The sequence below is a fragment of the Miniopterus natalensis genome, chromosome 1 (genome assembly GCF_054644295.1).
Source record: "Miniopterus natalensis isolate mMinNat1 chromosome 1, mMinNat1.hap1, whole genome shotgun sequence".
Lineage (NCBI taxonomy): Eukaryota > Metazoa > Chordata > Mammalia > Chiroptera > Miniopteridae > Miniopterus > Miniopterus natalensis.
This window is the reverse complement of record NC_142081.1, coordinates 125654386-125675256: the sequence shown is the minus strand read 5'-3', so window position 1 is coordinate 125675256 and position 20871 is coordinate 125654386. Positions and strand designations below refer to the sequence as shown.

General features: G+C 38.3%; 1 protein-coding gene across 2 annotated transcripts; it reads right to left on the bottom strand.

Annotated features, from left to right (window-relative positions):
• Positions 1-2051: 2051 nt before the first annotated feature.
• On the bottom strand, positions 2052-19633 carry LOC107545480 (putative coiled-coil domain-containing protein 144C). 2 transcript variants are annotated; one of them, XR_015715832.1, is made up of 6 exons: positions 18272-19633; positions 16588-17406; positions 10995-11119; positions 4546-4824; positions 3457-3638; positions 2052-2276 (listed from the first exon to the last, which is right to left on the bottom strand). XR_015715832.1 is itself a non-coding variant. In XM_087825633.1 (4 exons), exons 1-4 carry the CDS (start codon positions 19289-19291, stop codon positions 9280-9282), a joined length of 2172 nt encoding a protein of 723 aa, XP_087681759.1. In that variant the 5' UTR covers positions 19292-19633; the 3' UTR covers positions 9248-9279. The 2 variants fall into 2 exon arrangements, 1 of the variants encoding a protein (XP_087681759.1); XM_087825633.1 differs by lacking the exons at positions 2052-2276; positions 3457-3638; positions 4546-4824 and adding an exon at positions 9248-9487.
• Positions 19634-20871: the final 1238 nt, after the last annotated feature.

The following is a 20871-nucleotide window of genomic DNA, read 5'->3' as shown; positions in this document are numbered from 1 at the left end:
ATCTAAAAACTGTTATTTCCTCGTTCTTTCATAACGTTTCCATTGTAGAACTGATCTCTCCATACTTCATCATCACTTACAACTAGACTGGAACATAACAGAATCAAACAATTAAAGTCACACTTCACCTGCAAGCAAGCTATCAAGAAGCACCTAAAACTGCCCTGGCCGGTGTGGCTCAGTGATTAGTGTCAGCCCATGCACCAGAGGGTCGAGGGTTTGATTCCCGGTCAAAGGCACGTACCTGGGTTTCAGGCTTGACCTCAAGCCCCAGTTGTGGCATGTGTGGGAGGCAAATAATCAATGTGTGTCTCTCACATCAATGTTTCTCTACCTTTCTTTCTCCCCCCTCCCCTCTTCCCTTCCCCTCTCTTTAAAAATCAATGGAAAAAATCCTCAGGTGAAGACATTGTAATGATGTTAATTCTGCCAATCCATGAACACAGTATATTCTTCCAGTTGTTTATATCTTTCTCTATCTCTTTCTCTTCCTTTTAATATATCTTTATTGATTTCAGAGAGAGGAAGGGAGAGGGAGAGAAAGAGATAGAAATATCAGTGATGAGAGAGTCATCATTGATCTACTGCCTGCCTCACACTCCCTACTGGGGATCAAGCCCACAACCCAGGCATGTGCCCTGACTGGGAATCTAACTGAGATCTCCTGGATCATAAGTCAATGCTCAAGTGCTGAGCCATGTCCAGCCAGGCCTCTATCTCTTTTTTTTATCATCCTATAGTTTTCTGAGTACAGGTCTTTTACCTCCTAGGTTGTTTATAACTAAGTATCTTAAATTTTTTGTTGCAATGGTAAATGGAATTGCTTTTTAAATTTCCCTTTCTGAGAGTTCACTATTGGTATATAAAAATGCCTCACACCGAGCCAGTGGAGCTCAGAGGTTGAGCATCGACCAATGATCCAGGAGATCGCAGTTTGATTCCCAGTCAGGGCACATGCCCTGGTTGTGGGCTTGATTCCCAGTGGGGGGCATGCAGGAGGTAGCTTATCAGTGACTGTCACATAATTGATGTTTCTATCTCTCTCTCTCTAGTCTTCCCCACCCTGAAATCAATAAAGGTAGATATATATATATATGTTAAAAGTGCCTCACACTGGTCAGAATGGCTATCATCAACAAATCATCAAATGACAAGTGTTGGTGAAGATGTGGAGAAAAGGGAATCTTAGTACACTCTTGCTAGAATGTAGACTGGTGCAGCCACTGTAGAAAACAGTATGGAGTTTCCTCAAAAAATTAAATAAGGAACTGCCATTTAATCCAGTGATCCCACTTCTAGGAATATATCCTAAGGAACCCAAAACACCAATCAGAAAGAATTTATACACCCCTATGTGCATAACAGCTCAATTATAATAGCTAAGATCTGGAAACAGCCCAAGTGCCCATCAGTAGATGAGTGAATAAAAAAGCTGTGGGACATGTACACCATGGAATACTATGCAGCTGTCATAAAAGAAGGATCTCTTATCTTTTGAGATAGCTGGAGGGACCTAGAGAGTATTATGCAAACTGAAATAAGCCAGTAAGAGAAAGACAAGTATCACATGATCTCACTCATATGTGGAATCTAATGAACAAAATAAACTGATAAACAAAACAGATCCAGAGACATAGAAGTATAGAACAGACTGATGAATTTCAGAGGGAGGTTGGGGGTCGGGTGGTGGGGAGAGGGGAGAGATTAATCGAAGAACTTATATGCATATATGCATAATACATGGACACAGACAACAGGGTAGAGAAGGCCTGGGGTGGGTGGGCCGGAGGGGGCCGATGCTGGGTGGAGGGGATCAGTAGGGGGAGAAAAGGACATCTGCAATACTTTCAACAGTAAAGATAAATTTAAAAAGTAAATTAATTAAAAACTCATATATCTCCTTAATTTAACTACTTAGAAAATGTACAACTACTCTGCAAGGCATTTTATAAAAATTGAAATCAAAATGCTGTAAGTAAAGTAGCAATTAAGAACATTCTCTCACATAAGAAGATGACAAAAAATGATCACTTGAAAACAGAAATTAATCCTTTTAGTATTACAAGTTAATTTAATTCATAAAAAGGGTTCTTGAGGCAGGAGTCCTCAAGTTGTATCTTGTAGTAGAATTTCTAGAGGTTACAAAACTATTATTAGCATTTTCAACAAAAAGTGTCTCCTAGACTGGCATCGTGCCGGGAGTGCTGTGTAAAGATCTCTCCTGTTGCTTCTGCCTGAGAATTTCATTTTTTACCTCTGCCATCTTCTCCTTAGTCCTGTGAAGATTGTAAACAACAAATGCTTAGTATTTTATTTTTCCCTAAGTGACCTGCATTTTTTTAAGTAGCCACAATAGTAAACGGAATTTCCCATTTTAACAATGAAAATGTGTTGGAGCAGGCCTTCTATATTCAAGTATAGGTTCTAAGTTGTTCTAGAGAAGCACTATGTTTCTAGGGAGTGGGGGGAGGGGGTTCCTCACTAACAAGTAATCCAAAGCAGGCAGGGGAGAGAAATGGCTGTGATGTGGGCCGCTTCTCAGGTGACACTTGCTGCCTCCTGGAAGGACTGTACCTACAAGATTCTGGAGGATGCCCTTGGGCATATCTAGTGAACCACTTGAGAGATTTTTTTAAATAATCCCTCAAAGACACTGTCAAGCATTTGCTTTCACCACCCTTGTACAATACGCGCATTACCTTGGGGATTTTAAACATTTCCCATGGAGGCATAATTTAGAGCAACAGCCTCTATGGGAACAAGACAGCCTCGCTGGGGATCAAAATGAACAAAAACAGCTCCAGAGGCATCAGCTCATAACACTGTTCCCAAGGCACTGGAGGGGAGCCGCCCTTTCTGTCCTCCCCACCCCCCCCCTCAGGACTCCACCACATTCTTTTTAGCAACTGTGTCAATCATACTGCCCTGCTCCCCTGTCAATCTTTCCCCATTAACCTGCGTGCCTCTGAGCAGAAAAACTATAAAGGATAGTTTGTCTCGAGGCGCCCTCTAGTGATCATAACAAAAGTCACAATGAAGAAAGTAAATCTACCAAGCGCCAGAATGTGCCCAGCACTTAACCCTTTCAGTTTAAGTTATCTTCCAAAAATAGTTAAACTCGTTAATATTTCTATTGAGGGTAATGACAACAAGCAACTTTATAAAAATATCGCTGTCTAAATTATAAAGCTTCAAAAACAGCTCAAAGGCTAGTACATCATGTAGGTTAACTTAGGAAAATATTAAGGGGGGAAAAATAAAATGGGGAAGAGATGCAAACTGTCCTGGACAAACATTTGATAGACAAGTTCATTTACTAAGATAATTTTCCAAAATTATACTACTTAGCTAGCTTCCATCCCTACTAATCTCATGAACCTGGCTTGATAAAAATTATGCTTTAGAAACTAATTAATGAGGTAAATTTGTTTTCTCTGATTTTGCATTTTGACTTACTTGACTAGCTGACTTGAAAGTGACTTTGCACATTGGTTTTCTCTCCGGTGAAGTTGGTCATGTTCTTCCAATATGGAAAGTCCAGATTCCAGATCTTGAACTATGAGTTCCAACCCCCTTCTTAATGAAGCTCTATTAGTCTCGCTTAACTCCTGCAGATCTTCTTGAGGTAATGATTGCAGCTGAAGCAAATAAGAAGGATACATTTTTTTAAAAAAGTATAATTTGAATAATTATATTTGTTTCCTTTAATTTTGAGTCAACGATTCACAGAGAAGCTTTAAACATGAAAGCAAGCTGGTTTAAAATATTATGTCAACTAAATTAAATCTAAATTATAAAAATAAATTTAAATCTTCCTTTTTTATTTAAATTTTATATTGTTAACACTATTGTAGATGTCCCCCGTTTTCTGCCCCTTTGCCGCCTCTAACCAGCCCCCACCCCCACCTCCCTCCTTGGCCATCACCACACTGTTGTCTGTGTCCATGGTCTATGCATAGATGTTCTTTAGCTAATCCCTTCACCTTCCTTTCTCCAGGCCCTCCGAACCCCCTCCCCTCTGACATCTGTCAGTCTGGTCCATGTATCCATGCCTCTGGTTCTATTGTGTTCTTCAGTTTATTTTGTTCATTAGATCCCACATATTAGTAGCGTCATATGGTATTTGTCTTTCTCTGACTTGCTCATTTCACTTAGCATAAAATCTTTCTTTTATTAGTACTCATGCATTCTGATAACTCAAAAAATAATAGAATCAATTGACATTTTAAAAAATTGAACAATAGAACTTAATAGTACAATTTTTAAATCAAAATTTTTCTTCCTTTTCTTCCTTATAGTCTTGTTTAACATCAACTGGTCTTAAAAAGAAAATGATCCTCTAGTAAGAATCATTCTGAATGCTCAATTTAGTGATAATAATGATGGAAATTAAAATACTGAAATGAGAAACATGCCACCTTCCTTCCTGAAATCTACAGAACAAATTGCTATTAAGGGAAGTGGGGGAAACACATACAATGTCTATGTCCAAAGTGAAATTTGCACTGAAATGAAATAAAGCACATTAAAGATCAAGAAATTAACCTTTAACAACAGCTGGACTTGTTCTAATTTTTCCTTTAAATCCTGTGCTGCTCTTGTGCCAATCATCTGTTTATACTGTTCTATTTCTGACATCTTCATTTCCATTTGTTTTTCGAGCATTTTTGCTTTTTGTTTCCACTTCTCTTTTTTATCCTCTAGTTTTTCACATTTCTTTTGAATTGCTTTCACTGATGGTAATGCCTGTTGAAGTGTATTTTCTTCATCCACATGTGCACATGGTGAAGATGCAGGTTCCAGTATTGCTAGGAAATCATCATTCTGCGTGAATGAAATAATATAGTTTGGTTATGAAGCTGTGGACTGAGAATAGTCTTAATTCAACACCAGTTAATTGTGACATTTTGAAACAAATTCAGTTGCAGTAAAATGTTATCCGTACTGTAGTACAGTCTTAGAATGTGGAACCTTGGATTACTCAGAATCAAGACCAAAGTTAAAACAACTTATTTATATATTTATAAACATATATTTAGTGTCGTCATATATGCCACACAGAGTCTGCAGTTGATTTTATACTTTTTTTCTGTGACTGTTTCATGTCTTTCCTCCACAAAATGACTATGTGTCACCTCTTAGCAGAAAGTCTCTTACCTCTTCCCCCATCTTAACTCTTCATAATTTTTAAAGAAGTGCAGGGATATCATTTTGAGGTATTTAGGACTGAGTCAACAAATGCATCCCAAAATAAGACTTTCAAAATGAGACTCTAATTCATGAATCTTCTAAATATGGATTCTAATGCCATAAGTCATGTATTGAACTACAAACGGTTGATGCTCATTTGAATTGCATTCCAAGAAAAAACGATCCCATGGGTTGCGGAGAAATCACATCTCTCACTGTAAAAGTTTAAGCGAGATGAGCCCTAAAAATGTGGGGCTTAAATCAATAGTGAAATATAGAAATTGTTTGTTACTTCCCACAAAATAAGGGACTAAACTCAACAGAAAGAACAGCACCGTCAACAACAAACCTGCTGGAATGTCAGTGATAAGGGTATGGGAGGAACAACTGCCTTAGAGATGATGATTGTTTGCTAAGACAAGGCGAGTGAGGCAGTTACTGAAACATGTCTACAACTCCTTTGCACTTCTCCATGAAGCAGTGCTGGCCTTAGTCACTGGTTTCTAGTGAATAGAATGTGGTGGACCTGCTGTGTGACTTCTATGTCTGGTGATACAGCTCCCACTGGTGGTCTCACTCTCTCTTGGGAAGTTCACCCTGAGAACCCGGCCACCCTGTTGTGAAGGATGAAGCAGCCCAGGCCGCGTAGTCAGTCCTCATCTTGGTGGCCAGCTGAGACTGCCCCAGCTAATGTCCCAGCCAAAAGCCTGCTGCCACTGACAAAGAGGTGAATGAATAGCCTTTACATGAGTCTAGTTCCCAGCTTCATGTCATCCCAGCTGATGGCAAGTGGAAAAGAAATGAGCTGGCCTCACTGCAGGTTTGCAAGCAAAGTAAATGCTGTTTTAAGACACAGGGGTTAGGGGTGGTTTATTAAGCACCAATAAATAACTGGCACAGATACGGATATTAAAAATGGAGTGCTGACGCACACATGTGGGGGAGTGCCTTTGAACAGGAGGTAGGTGGAGCCAGAAATAATGTATAGAGGTGTGACAATGAAAACCAAAAGGGCCTCCAAGAAACAGTGAGTGGAGGCCTCATAGCCCTGAGGAGGCTGACAGCAAGCGCTTCTGGGCAAGTGAGCAAAATGACACTGAAACAAGGATGACGGGATTCTCCCTAGGAAGCCCTGAAAGTGAAATGCACTAGAAAGATGAGCTAAAGGAAGACTATTAAATGGCAAAGAACCAGAACTTACCGGGTTCAAATATCCATTTCCCATTTAGAGCTTCTCCCACATGTCCAATGGTCAAATAATGCTAAAATACACACATGGCTTCTGGGTAACATCAAATCCAGGGTGTTCCAGGAAAGCATGGTCTAAGGATGAAGCCAAGACTTATAAAACCCTTAAGACCTCAGAAAGACTCATGTGGTGCCTCAGATGCCTTTAAGGATTTCCAGAATGTGAGAGTTTTCAAGGCACTGTCCTACAACACCTCCAGGAAGCCCAAGGTGAAGAGCTTACCTTAAAACAATGTGTGAGGGTGGCTTTTCTAATGGTATGAACGCCAATAAAATTCACAGGAAACTCAAAGCTTCTAAGAGAATTGTAGTAGCAAAACCCCTGCTTGCTCACTTGGACTAAAGGAGAACAAGACAGTGCACAATAAAAAGAGGCCTGTGGGTCTTAGACCTTCTACAGGGAGGAGGCGGGCTGAGAAAAGAGCTGTAAGCACAGGTCTTCTCTTATGAAAAGGGCTCAGGGAGAAGAGCCAAGGGCCATGGAGAAGCAGTCCATGGTTAGGACAAGTTTTCCTTTCCTCAGTGATGAAATAGAGAACTTTATGAAATCACTTTAAATGTCAGCAGTAAAACCAATGTAGTGTCCTTCAGCACCATTTACATACAATTTCCTTCTACCTTACCTCAAGCTTGTCTGTAAGGGAAGGTAAGACCAACTCGTCTTTATGTCACACCACAATGTTTCTCCATGAAGAACAAATAGGCTTTACATTTTTGAGATTTCAAATTGAGACATTTCCAAAGAGGAGAGGGTACAAGCCAGGTGTGAACCTTCTCCTCCCTGGGCGGTGAAACCTGCCGGCGAGTCTATGAATTATGAGCTAATCACATGAAGTAAATGCCAAGGCAGCAGATCTGTTACAGGGTTTAATGGAAATGAAGCGAAGCGGGAGGCGCTGGGTTAGAGACTAAAGGTGGGAATGGAGAGTAAAAGGAATGGGCGTTATCTTTGTGAGCCTACTTTCCCCTCCTGTCAGAGTCAGCAAACACAAGCTGGCCACAGGCTTTAGCAAGCAAAATATCTCCACAAAAGGAGCATTAAAAACATTCCACTGCACTGACTTTTTATTATTACATAAAACAGCTGGTAATAGGCAAGATGACTGCAAAAAAGCACTCATAAAATTTGATTTGGGCCTAGCAGAAGACAGACTTATCAATCAATGAATTAGAAGGGAGAATCCAAAAATTAATCCTCACATTATGGCCAAGTGCTTTTTGACGAGGGAGCCAAACAGTTAAATCAGACATGAATAGTCTTTTTTAACAAATTGTGCTGGGACAACTGGATATCCACATGCAAAAGAGTAAAATTAGATCTGTACTTCCTACCAAACATAAAAATTAACTCAAAATGTAAAAGCTAAAACTATAAAACTCTTAGAAGAAAAGATAGGTGTATATCTTCATGACAGGATTTGGGTATTTTTCTTAGATGTGAAACCAAAAGACAAAAATAGATTAACTGGACTTGGTCAAAATCCAAAACTTCTGTGCTTTAAAAGACACCATCAAGAAAGTGAAAAGGGCGCCCGGCCGGGCTTGGCTTAGTGGTTGAGCGTTGACCTAGGATCCAGGCGATCAGGGTTTGATTCCCAGTCAGGGCACATGCCCGGGTTGTGGGCTTTATCAAGGACTCTCTCATCATTGATGTTTCTGTCTCTCTCTCCCTCGTCCTTTCTCTCTCTGAAATCAATAAAGATATATTTAAAGAAAAAAAAAAAAGAAAAGTAAGTGAAAAGGGGAGCTATTGAATGGAAGAAATATTTGAAAATCCTTTATCTAATAAGGGATTTGTATCTAGGATATATACAGAACTCTTACAATTCAATAATAAAAAAAAACAATCCAATTAAAACTGGGTGAAGGGATTGAAGAGACAGGTTTTCCAAGAAGATATACAGATGGATACTCAGCATGTGAAAAGATGGTGGACATCACTGGTCATTAGAAAATTGCAAATCAAAACCACAATAAGATGCCACTTCACACCCACCAGGATGGCTACAGTCAAAAGACAGGCAATGGCAAATGTTGGCAAAAATGCAGAGAAACAGGAACCCTCATACATTGTGAATGAAAATGCAAAATGGTGCAGCCACTTTGGAGAATATGATCCAGCAGTTCCATTTATAAATATATTCCCAAAGGAATGAAAACTTGGATATGAATGCTCATCGCAGCATTATTAACAAAACCAAAAAGTGGAAACAACCCTAAAGGTCCATCAAATGATGAACAGATAAAAAAATGTAGTTGCTCCATGCAATGAAATGTTATTCAGCAATAAACAGAAACACAGTACTGGTGACACATGTCGCAAAATAGATGTTCCTTGAAAACATCATGCTAAATATAAAGGGCAGTCACAAAGGACCACATATTGTGTGATTCCACTGATATGAAATGTGCAGAATAGACAAAACTGGGGAGACGGAGCGGACAGTAGTGGTTCCTAGGGCTAGGAAGGGTGCGGAAGTGGAAACGGGCACAGGGTGGTGGTTGCTAAAGGGCACAGGGTTACTTTTTATGGTGATGCAAATGTTCTAAAATGGATTGTGATGATGACTGTGTAACTCTTGGAATATAGAAAAAGCCACTGAATTGTACACTTTAAATGAGTGAACTGCATGGTATGTTCATTATATCTCAATAAAGTCATTGCCAAAAGAGATTTTAATTTGGTGCTGGTGCCTGGGGTCCAGTAATGGTATGCTTCTTGCCAGGGTTCAAGGCACAGGAGAATTAACAGTATGCCCTCTTTATAGAAAAGTGATAAAGAAAAAAGGCTGTCTTGTTCACTGATACCAAGTCTATACAATTAATAGAAAAATCTGTATTTCACTGCTCAAAGAATTGAATGATATGTATTTCCCCAAGGTAGGTGATTTTGGGGTCCCAAACCTGATTTACAATTACCTTCTGTTTTAACATATTAGTCTGAATTTCCATTTCAGTTAGACTTTGTTCTAAATCTTCAGGAAAACTAAGCTCTTCGTTTTCATGTTCATTTAACTTCCTTTGTGTAATGTTTAAGATTTCCTTAAATCTGCAGAAACGTACAAAATGAGTAAGTCCAATTCTTTAAGAGTAAATATTTGATAAGTATTTGAACAGATACTATGTTCTAGCATATAAAATAAATAAATCTATAAATTCTGACCCTCTTATTTGTTCCAATCTAATATTGCTTGAAAGCATACTATCTAAATTATAAATGTAAGGTGAAAAAAACTCATGACATATGTGATACAGAGTTACTATTGAAACTATGCAGAGTTCTTATAAATAAGTTATTATTAATATTCATTTTAGTATGTCAATATAAAACATTAACCTATTATTAAATATCAACTATAAACCAGAGATCAGTACCCCAAGTGAAGAAGAAAAGCTTAAGTGAATGTTCTGAAGAGACACAAAAATACCTTTTGTACCTCTTGACGACAGTCTGCAAGAAGAAAGGCACCAACAAAAACGTCAAGGGGCTCATTCGAAAGAGAAGGAGAAGCAGGAGAGAAAAATCTTTGAGGTCGGAATTGAAGGCAGAATTAGAAAGGGGCCGGGCTTTAGAAGAAGGGAAGTCCGAGAGAGCACCTGGAGCAGTCTCTTCAAGGCAGTTTTAAGAAGATATCTTTGCTAGCACAACATTAACAAAATGAAAGGGATACAAAGCAGTGTAGAGAAGGATAGTGAAATGAGAGGAAAACACTGGTGAGGATCAGAGAACAAACTTAAGTGCTCGGCAAATAAACAGAAAGGAAGCCATGTGGGGACTCCCAGACATTGGGGAAAATCCCTTTATTTTTTTACTAGTGGTAAAAACATGATTATACAACTTCTTTAAGTCATACAGACATTTTTGTATGTGTGGTATATTTTATAACTAACAAAGGAAAAAGAAACATAAGCCAAATCAAGAGAATTTTTGATGTTGTTAAACAATGACACAGGGAGGCTTTTAGATATTAAACTACTTGAATGCTGAAGGGAAGCACACTCACTACTGAAAGTAGGAAAGGTCACCAGAGAGCAAAGACATCTTGCAGAAGTAAAAATTCAAGGTAGACATGAAAAGTGCAGTCGACAGGAAATGCAAAATGCATCCTCATTATTGTTTTAGGGATCACTAAAGAGTAAGTACAGCCCGGCTGGGCGTGGCTCAGTGGTTGAGCATCGACCTAGGATCCAGGAGATCGGGGTTCGATTCCCAGTCGGGGCACATGCCCAGGTTGCGGGCTCGATCCCCAGTCAGGGGCGTGCAGGGGGCAGCGGGTCAATGACTCTCTCATCATTGATGTTTCTATCTCTCTCTCTCCCTCTCTCTCTTTGAAATCAATAAAGATGTATTTAAAGAAAAAAGAAGTATAGTATTTTGGGCCTCAAAGCAGTTTCAGATAGTGCTGTGAGTTTCTGAAGTAAATTTTTAAATAGGATAATTTGTTTAATTATGAAAATTACAGATAGGAAATAAATTTGGATTTTAGTTTTAATAAAGTAAATGACAGTTACATCTTAACTGAAGGTGGAAACGGTCTGAAATATTAAAACCTTACCTAGTGAGCTCTTTCTCCAGTTCCCCTGTCTTCTTTAATACTTCACGCAGGCAAGACTGCAGGGGGGATTTTAACTCAGCCCATTTCCTTATGTGTTTCTTTTCATGCTGAATCTGTAAAAAACACTTTTAAAGAGAATTATTTTTAAAAATCTAAACACTCACTCCTCTTTCTTAAAAATATGATTTCTCATGAGTTCATACATAATATGCATAGACAGGTTTATAAAACGTACTAGACAGGTTTATAAAATCTAGTTTATAAACCTGGTGCTCATAAGGACAGATTTGAAAAATATGACCTCTTACAGCAGCTTAAATTGACTTTACAGTTTCACCACTTTTTGTCTGGAATTTAAATTGCCAAAATTTGTTAAAACAGAGGTTTTGACATATAAAATACTAAGTCTTAAAAAAACCCAAAACTTTAAGAGAATGGCTATATTGACATTTTAGTTTCTAAAGCTGTCCTAGAAACATTTTCATTAATAATTGAAGATATTCCAGGTTTTATTAAATTGAATCTTACTAAGATAATCTTTGAAAAATTCCCATGCAAATCTGACTTTAGGATGAGATGCTCTCGTTCTCTGTAAGCTTCTGCCGTAAGTTTCAATCTCTCCTTTTCTGTTAAACACTATTCTCTTTAAACAAAGTTTGTCTTCTCTGTATTGTATAAAATCATAACTTTTACTTGATCCTTGTAGCTTTTTCCATCATCCTGCTCCCCACTTCCACTCAACGCTAGCATTCTTTAATGTAGGCTCACCCCCAGGCTCCTGCTCTCCCCACTCCTCTCCTTTGACAGGAGAATCGACTCCAACCCTGTAACTGCCCCAAGCACTTCCTGAGGGTCCTTTAGGCCCTGTGCTGCTTTACTTCCCACAGCTACTGGAACAAGGACCACACCCCCACCCTCTGAGCCTCCAACCCCAATTCATTTCTACATGATGGACAGTCCTCGACTCTTTCTATTCCTTTTTAATTTATTTTTACTCTTTATTTATTTTTTGTTTCTTTGGAACACAGTGGTAGCACGCTTATGTCTTCACCCTGTTGAATGCCATGATGTAACAAGTTTAAGAAACTCAATACCTGGTTTTATAATTTAATGGTCTTTGTTTATAGCAGCACATTAAACTAAAGATATGGGCTAGAGACTGTATACTTAGCACATGAAAATAAGTATATAATCAATACAACAGAAATTATGAGGAATTCCTAAGAGATAGAAAGCTGACAGGCTCAAAGCTGATAGGCTCGAATCACGGACACATGCACAAGAGGAGTGCTCTGAAGAAGGAACTGGGGGAGCTCAGTCAAGCAGCAGACAGAGACAGTGCTCACCTAAGACAATCTGTTTTTATTTAACCTTTTTTATGGAAAATTTCTAACACAAACAAAAGAAGATAGAATATTATATTTACCCTCCATAGGTTCATCACCCAGCTTCACACTTTTCTTTTTTATTACTTTTTATTCTTTTTCTACCTCACTTCTTTTTCTTTCTTTCCATCACCATGTATCCCCTCTATGCCCCCTTCCACCTCCCCCCAATCCCCTCACAGCCCTGCAATCACCACCCTGTTGTCCATGTCCATGAGTTCTCTCTAGCTTTTTTCTTTTTCGATCCATCCCTACACACACACACACACACACACACCCCTCAACACCAAAAACACCTTCAGCAGACAAGTACCATATGATTTCACTCATAGCTGGAATTTAATGAACTGAACTACCAAGCAAAACAGAGACAGACTTATAGGTAGAGAGCAGTCTATGCCTTTCCTAAAATTCAGAGTTCCTTAAATCTCAACACTTCAGACCAGATTCCCTCATCAACATTTCCAGCCCTGACCCCTTTGCTGAGCTCATCTGTCCTTCTCTTTCTCCCTTCGAGTTCCTCATAGACAATATCCTCAACCACACACTCATAAACCATGATGTGATATGGGTCACCTACGTAGATGCTAATCTTGTACGTTTTATGTTGATTCTTATTGGTGTTACTTTGAGTGTGCTAGAGTTCTGTTCTGATCTTGGGGGCACCTTCGTTAACCAGCATTCTCTGTCTTTTTTCTCTTATAGTGCAAATGTTTTTCACGAGCATCAGATTATCAATTATTTGCCTTTAAAAAATAATAATAATTTCCTATTCCATAGAGACCTGACCTAGGGAAGTCTTCTGACTTGCCTTTCACATGCATACTCAACTATATTGTTTGAAGGCTTGAGAAAGCTAGGGCTATCTTCTTGCCAATTCAGACTCTTCACCTCAACACTGTGTTGATCAAATATCTGGGTTTGAATCCCAAATCCATCCATGATATAAAGTATTTAATTTTATTCTAACAATAGTTAAGCTCAAATATTTCCAATTTATATGACTATGTCATATAATATCATACACTCATACCATATAATATACATCATGGGGAAATTTATACTTATAAAGACAAGATTATCTTTCATGAGAAAAATTCAAACAATGTAAAATTAATGGCTAAATTCTCCTGTACAGAAGAGATGACAAGTGCTTAAAAGAATAAGGTCAATGAGAGTTCAAAAAGTCAGAGATCACTTCATGGAGAAGGAGAGATTGGGAGCCGGGTCCAGATAGATGTAGGAATAGGCAAGAGGAACAGAAACTGAAAAGACAGAATGGATAGCATGAGTAACAGCAGAAAGATGCTGAAACCAGCCCAGTTATCTCAGAGGATAAAATCCAATGGCAAGGAAATAAAAACATAAGTTCACACAACGACTTGTACACTAATCTTCATAGTAGAATTATTAACAGCCAAAAAGTGAAAACAACACAAAGTGCCATCAACTGATGAATGGATAAATGGTTGAGCCACACAATGAAGTATTGTTCAGCAATAAAAAGAAATAAAATATTGACATGTGCTATAATGTGGGTGAACCTTTAAAACATTACATTAAGTGAAAGAAGCCGATCACAAAGGATTGCAACTTGTATGCTTGCAAATATATGAAATATCCAGAATAGACAAATCAACAGAGAAAAAGTAGACTGGTGGTAGCCTGGTACAGGGCGAGATGAGAAGCTGGTAGTGACAGCTAAGAGATGTGGAGTTTGTTTTTGGAGTGATAAAAATATTCTATAATTGATTGAGATGATAGATGCACAACTCTCTGAATATGTTTACAAATATTGATTTGTACCATTGAAATGAGCAAATTATATGATATGTAAATCATATCAATACAGCTTTTGTCAAAAAAAAATCCAATGGTTGATCTAATTTTCTTAATTGTCTGACTATTTCCATGCTTTCATAATATTCTGAGAGGAAATGAAGGACATGCCTACTTCAACCAGTTTGTATAATGACCTTCCCGTACAAGTTGTTTCAAAATCTGTAAAATAAATACAGATTCTATATCTATTCACCAAAATGAAGGTAAGAACTAAAACAATTTTCTGGAACATTCCATTAAGCATTAGCCTTTGATTTTATCTGGCTGCCTCATCATGATAATGGAGATATCACTAAAAATATTGTTTAGTAAAAAAAAAAAAAGCCTCTTGACTTCTATGAAGAACACTGCATAATTCTCAACTTTCCTAAGGGTGACTATTATAAGAAAAAACATAAAACACAAATGGCAGGATAAAAGCCAGGGTTTAAGAAATAAGTGCACTATAAAGATAATAAAATTATAATAAATTAATTACAATAAAAATAGAAAAGAAAGCTGACCATGAAAAGTAGTACCCTAAAACATTTTATATTGTTTAACGACCTATAAATGAACTGATGACATGTTAAATTTCATACATACTTGACTTCTGCTTTCATCTAATTCTTTCTTTAACTTCTTTTTCTCGTCTTCTAAATTCATACGATAGGGTGATTCAACCTTTTGGGAAGCTTCTAACATAGATAGTTTTTTTTTGGTATCAGCCAGGTCTTGTTGAAGTTCTTTCACAACTGCCTAGTAAGATATTTCCGTTACTGGTTTTAGAAATCACATTTTAATTAAATTATGTTAATAATTATAACTTCACATACAGGATAGGGCTAAAGGTTACAGCTGTGAGTACGTGAAACACAGTTAACTTTTGTATTATTTACTAATTACTGCATTACTCTCCATACGAACAACTGTAAACCTACTTTTGCCCCACCATGGATGTACTTAGAGTCACATATTGTTAACATAATATGTAACTGGGAAAATATCACCACGTACATCAATCCACCTTCTTTTCCTCATAATGGACAGATTCCTGTTTGCTTAATCAGGTTAAAGACACAGAAATGTAATCCTCCTGCCTAATCTATATTAGGTTACTTAGACAGCTGATTCAGCCCCTCTCTCAAACCCCGACCCTCTTCATGAATCTCAAAGCTTTACAATCTACTGACGTCCCAAAGAGAAACGGGTATGTAAGTGGATCAAGTGGTAGTAAGTTCAACATTGTGGAACATTTTTCTCTTTTTATTTTATTTTTTTAACCAGAGGCTTCAATGAACTTCAGAGTTCCTCACACATTCAATCCCTTGCTCAAATCCTTCCAGTAGATTCCTATCATAATAGAAAGTGAAGTCATTCCAGCAGTCTTCGAGGCCCTAGGTAACCTGGCCTTGCCCTCTCTCCCTGCTACACATAAATCCTGCCACCCGGCACTAGTCTGAAATGGAGATCCAATGCCAAATTAAGAAATCACAGACAGTTACAATTCTCTCTGTATTGGACAAACTTTTCTCCAAATGATAGTAATTAGGCCTTGACATGAGAAACACAACCCAATCACTTGTAAAAATATCCAAAGAAAATTGTAAATAGTAATGGAAAGATTTAATCAAGTACAAATTTGCTAAAACTCATCACATTTGTCCCAAATTATGATTTAATGAAAACTAGATGCTTTTAAAAGAGCTGAGGGGTCTCATGAATATATTACTTGAGGCTGAAATATTTCCAAATTTAATTCAAATTCAAAATAACATTATACCAACTAAAATCTATAAGAAGCCGCCGAAGGAAAGGTACTATGAGATACAGCATCTGCACTTCAGTTCATCTGGAAAATCTGAAATTAGGTGTCAAGATAATCCACTTAATTGAATCTTAATTTTAAAATGCCTCATTTTAGGTATGAGCATTTCCATTTATCTGCTTCCTAAAGGTATTAAGGTGTGGTGACAGAAAGATTAAAATTATTATTGTATCAGTATAAGACTAAACTTTCATATCAGTCTATATCTATTAACAATCTATGGCTTAACCTCTTAAAATTTCATAGGCAACACAAAGTCTTGACTCAAAACAAAGCACCTCTCAGACCTAATGTTCAGTTGCTGGATACAATGTCTTTTAAGCTGACAGAGCAAACACATTTATAATCTATATACTTTTAATACTCAGCTAGATTCACATTGAACCATCATCAAATATTACTCTGAATTTTCTTTTAGGAAACTGGAAAAATATTTATCTGTCTGGATACTTACATCTACTGCTTTATCATTTTCACGCTTATATATTCTTTCTTTTAAATGATGCCATTCATTGGTTAACTCATTTATGTCATGTTCAGCTAGAAATATTTTTCTGACCTCCTGAAGCGGATCTAGGATAGTAACAACTGTCTTTTTGTTACTGTCAGCTTGGCTGTGAGCATCATCCAGCTGCTGTCGAAGCAACATATTTTCACTTTGTAGTTGACATAACTTCTCCCTTAAGGATTCCTGCTCTGCAATGTGTTTATTCACTTTACATTGTTCACTTTGATACACGTGTTCAATTTCCGTCTTTCCGCCCTTTGTTTTGCTTAGGTCTCTTTCTGCGCCTTCTAAAACCAAGGTCCTTTCTCTGGGAGCATCTCTTGTGTGATGAAGCTCAATTTCTAGGCTACTGAGCTTACTTTCAGCTTTAGAAAGTTGTTGGGAAAGAATCTCATTCTTTTCCTTAAGGTCAGACATGTCCAAATTCATTTTGTCCCGGAAAGAAAACCATTCATCTCTTCTCTGGAAAGCAAGTTGTAGGTCTTTCTTTGATGTCGGACATTGTTCACGATCCTGTAGAGCAGTAGCCAGTCTAGGTCGGCATGATTCAACTTCTGCTTCCAGTCTTTCTCTGTTTTGTTTTTCATTCTCCAGTTTAGAGTTGAGCATTGCATTCTGAGCTCTCAGAGCAGCAAGCTGTCCATTATACTGAAATATTGTTTTTGTCAATGTTTCCTCATTCATTTTTGTTGTCTTCTGAAGATGGTCATTCTTTTCTTTGGCAATTGCAATGTACTTCAAACATTTCTTTTCCATTTCCCGGTTCTGATTTTTTACTGCATCTACTTCCATTCTGAGTACAGCAATTTCATCCTGCAACGTGTGCTTTTCAGGCAACAGGCTTTCTTCTTTTTCATACCTATCAGAAACCTAAGTAAAACAAAGCAGACTTGTAGCTAACACTCATTGAAATGACATATCATGATAGCCTCTGAAATTAAAGAATAACCTATAAGTTTATATAAAATAAGGCTGCAATAAGTGGATATCCCTCTGGAAAAAAATAGAGTTGGATCCAACCTCTAACTTGAGACAAGCATAAATACTCCAAAGTTCAAAAATTTAATAAGATGATGAATTTTTTAAAGTGAAAAGGAAATCACAAGAGAATTTTTAAGACTCTCAGAATTGGAAAGGGCTTTGTCTGAGTCACCACAGAATGAGAATGTATTATATAAATGATTAATAACTCTACACTTAAAATTTGAGTTTACAGTCTGAACATACGGCTACCCCACAGTAAGACTGTGCATCCTGCATATATTAAGATAGACTAAATTTCCTGAAATTCTTTTCTCCCCCGAGAATATCCCATAGGTATTCTCCTTTTCTAGTACTTTCAAAGTCAGCTATAAAAACTACCTCTACTAATAACTGATAACCTAGGCTTTGTCCTAAGCACTTCTGTATCCATCAATGAACTCATTCAGTTATCACAATCTAGAATGGAGAGGTTAAAAAGATAAGCAAGTTCAGGTTCTTCTCTAGGTGTGCAGACTCCAGAGTTTCTGACCCACAGTTCTTCTCTAGTGTGAATACAGAAACACAAAAGAAGCCTCATATATCAAAGTACAAATGGTGAGTAGGATAAAATTTATAGAGCTCTTCTTAGAAAAGTATGAAATTTTTTATTGTTACAATAACTTTTATTTCTTGTTCATGATGTTTAAAGTAGTAATAAATGTAAAATGGGGGGAAGTACACTGAACTACTTTACTAGGAATAAAATACTTACCGATAAATTATCAGATGAACTTCTACCTCTCTTTCTCAGAGCCAGGAGCTCTGCTTTCGACATGTCCATGTTAAGCCTTTGTACATCTTGCTCTAATGTTTCAGTTTCACATCCTGTAGGTGTTCCGACACTATAGGGGTAAGAGGAACTCCATTCTTGTATTTCAGATTCCATGCTTTTATTATAGTTACTAGCACTGCAATGATCTGCATATAATGACTTCTGCAACAAGCCTTGATTTGGCTTTGTTTCCTTATAAGTATTTGTAACAGCATAAGTATCGTTCCTTTTTATTTGAATCATGTGGGTTTTTTCACTGTGGCTAGCAATCTGCAAATCAAGATGACTTTTTAGACCACTAGGCTGAGGGGTATGTCTGACGCCTAATTTCCTATTAGTGGTATTTGGGTTCATATTTTTTGTCATCTGCATATCAAACTCTTGGTCTTCTTTCACTTTGGATGTAACTACTGGGTTCCTTCCTTTGATATTTTCTGTATCACTACAAAAAGGCTCTTCATTTTTGTTTAAAACATGTTCAGTGTCAGGTTTGTGATCATTTTCAGAGTGTAATTCCTTTTCGCTTAAACAAAGCTCAGAAGATGACCAGGGAGAGCCCTCCGGGGAACCAGAGCGTGAATGAGATGGAAACACATTTTTGAGGGTGGGTTCTTCTCCTCCAGGAAATGTCTGGAATACTTCAGAGAGAGGCATTCCAAATGCATCTTTTCCCCCACAATCAAGTATTTTATTTGTCAGATTAGAAGGCATTTGTCTTATGCTTGCTCCTTTTTTAGAGTGATGTAGGGGCCCTTCCTCAGGACACTCACTAGTGTCTTTTTCACAAAATTCATGACGCTTCTGCTTTAACTTATCACTGGTAAGTTGTAAATTCTTCCTCTGTTTGAATTTGCCATGTTTAACCCACATTTCCTCATGCTTTTGCACGGAGGGATGTCCTGAATATGCGGAAGTATACTCTCCGTCACATGCCCTATTTATTTCTGAGTCCTGAGACATTTTTTCCAGATGCAAAGTTGGAAGATGAATTTGCTTGCTTTGGTTTTCTGCTGTCTTTGCTGTAAGGGTACATATTTTTGAAATAACTTCACCCTTAAGTAATCAAGTATGGACAAAGGAAAATTAGAATATAATTAAAATTTAACTTTTAGAATTCTTAATCTATAGTTAGCTACTCCCAAACCACTGGATTATAACTGAGAAGTAAAACAATTACTGGCCTTGGTCTAAATTAAAAGAAAGATATGAACCCTCAAACTTAATTGTGTCACAATTCATTAGATGTTAAATCTATCAAAAATAACTCAGTAGCTGAATTTTAATGTTAAAAGTCTTCATCACTTAAAATATTTCACCTCCCCATATCCTAAACAGTGAGCCCCTGTACTGCATTTCACCTCCCCATAACCTCAACAATGAGCCCCTGCACTGCATTTCACCTAACCATATCCTCAATAGTGAGCACCTGCACTGCATTTCAGAATTTTATTAGAGCTGATCTAAGATGGAGCCAAAGGAGCTGAGAGTTACGTTCACCTCCTCCCTGGACCGAACTGGAATTACTACTAAGTTCCATAACTACCAACCTGAATAAGCAACTGAAGACTAGCTGAACATTACTCTTGTAACCAAGAACTACAGAAGAATCCTCAGCTAGACTGGTAGGAAGGGCAGAGATTCAAAAAGGGCTGGCCCCGCACCCACTTGTGGTGGTTGAGAATGCTGAGGGGTATCTCAGCTGCAAAGTTCCCCCCTGAGGAGCATGCGGTCTCAACCCACACCGGGGTCCCAGGCCTTGGGTACCAGAGGTGGGAAGAGGAGCCCACATAATATCTGGCTCTGAAAATCAGCAAGGATTCTGTCCTCCAGGAAGAAATGGGAGTCTGCTGGAAAGACAGGAGCCCTCTTAAAGGGCCAGCACACAAGTCTTATTCCAAACACTCACTCTGGGACTATGAGGAAAGGGTGTCTCACAGTGGAATGGAGTCATGCGAGGAGAAACTGCTTTGAATGGCTCTGGGAAGAGAGCTGAAGGTATGACCTCTGGGTCCCTTCCCTCTGCTGAGCCTTTATCCCACAATGCCCACAGATGCCATCATTCCTGGGCCAAGCACTCCCTTCGTTACAGCATCAACCTGGGGAATCTACTAGCCCCACTGTCCTGACTCCCTGATCTCTACCCTATGGAGCAACACACTACAAAGGAGTCAGCTGCCTGGGCCTATTGTGTAGACTTCATGGAGGTCTCTTGAGGTGGACTAAAGGGGTGTCAGAGACCAAGTTGTGTGACTTTGGGGTGGAGGCCATTTTTCCCTTGCAGGTCTAACTAAGGCCACCATTCCGATGAAGAGCCCTCCCTTCACACAGCCAAATCTTGGCCATCTGGGGCCTGATGAATTCTGTTGGTTTTACTCTAATGATTCCCTGAGGCTCCACCCAACCCAACCACAAAGGTCCACAGATACCCTGTGGGCGGTAGCTGGCATTAGTGTATCTTAGAACTTTTGCTCAGTAGCCTCACACCCAGTAATGAAGCTGACTTTGAATCTGTATCAGTCTGGTGAACACCACTCTCACCT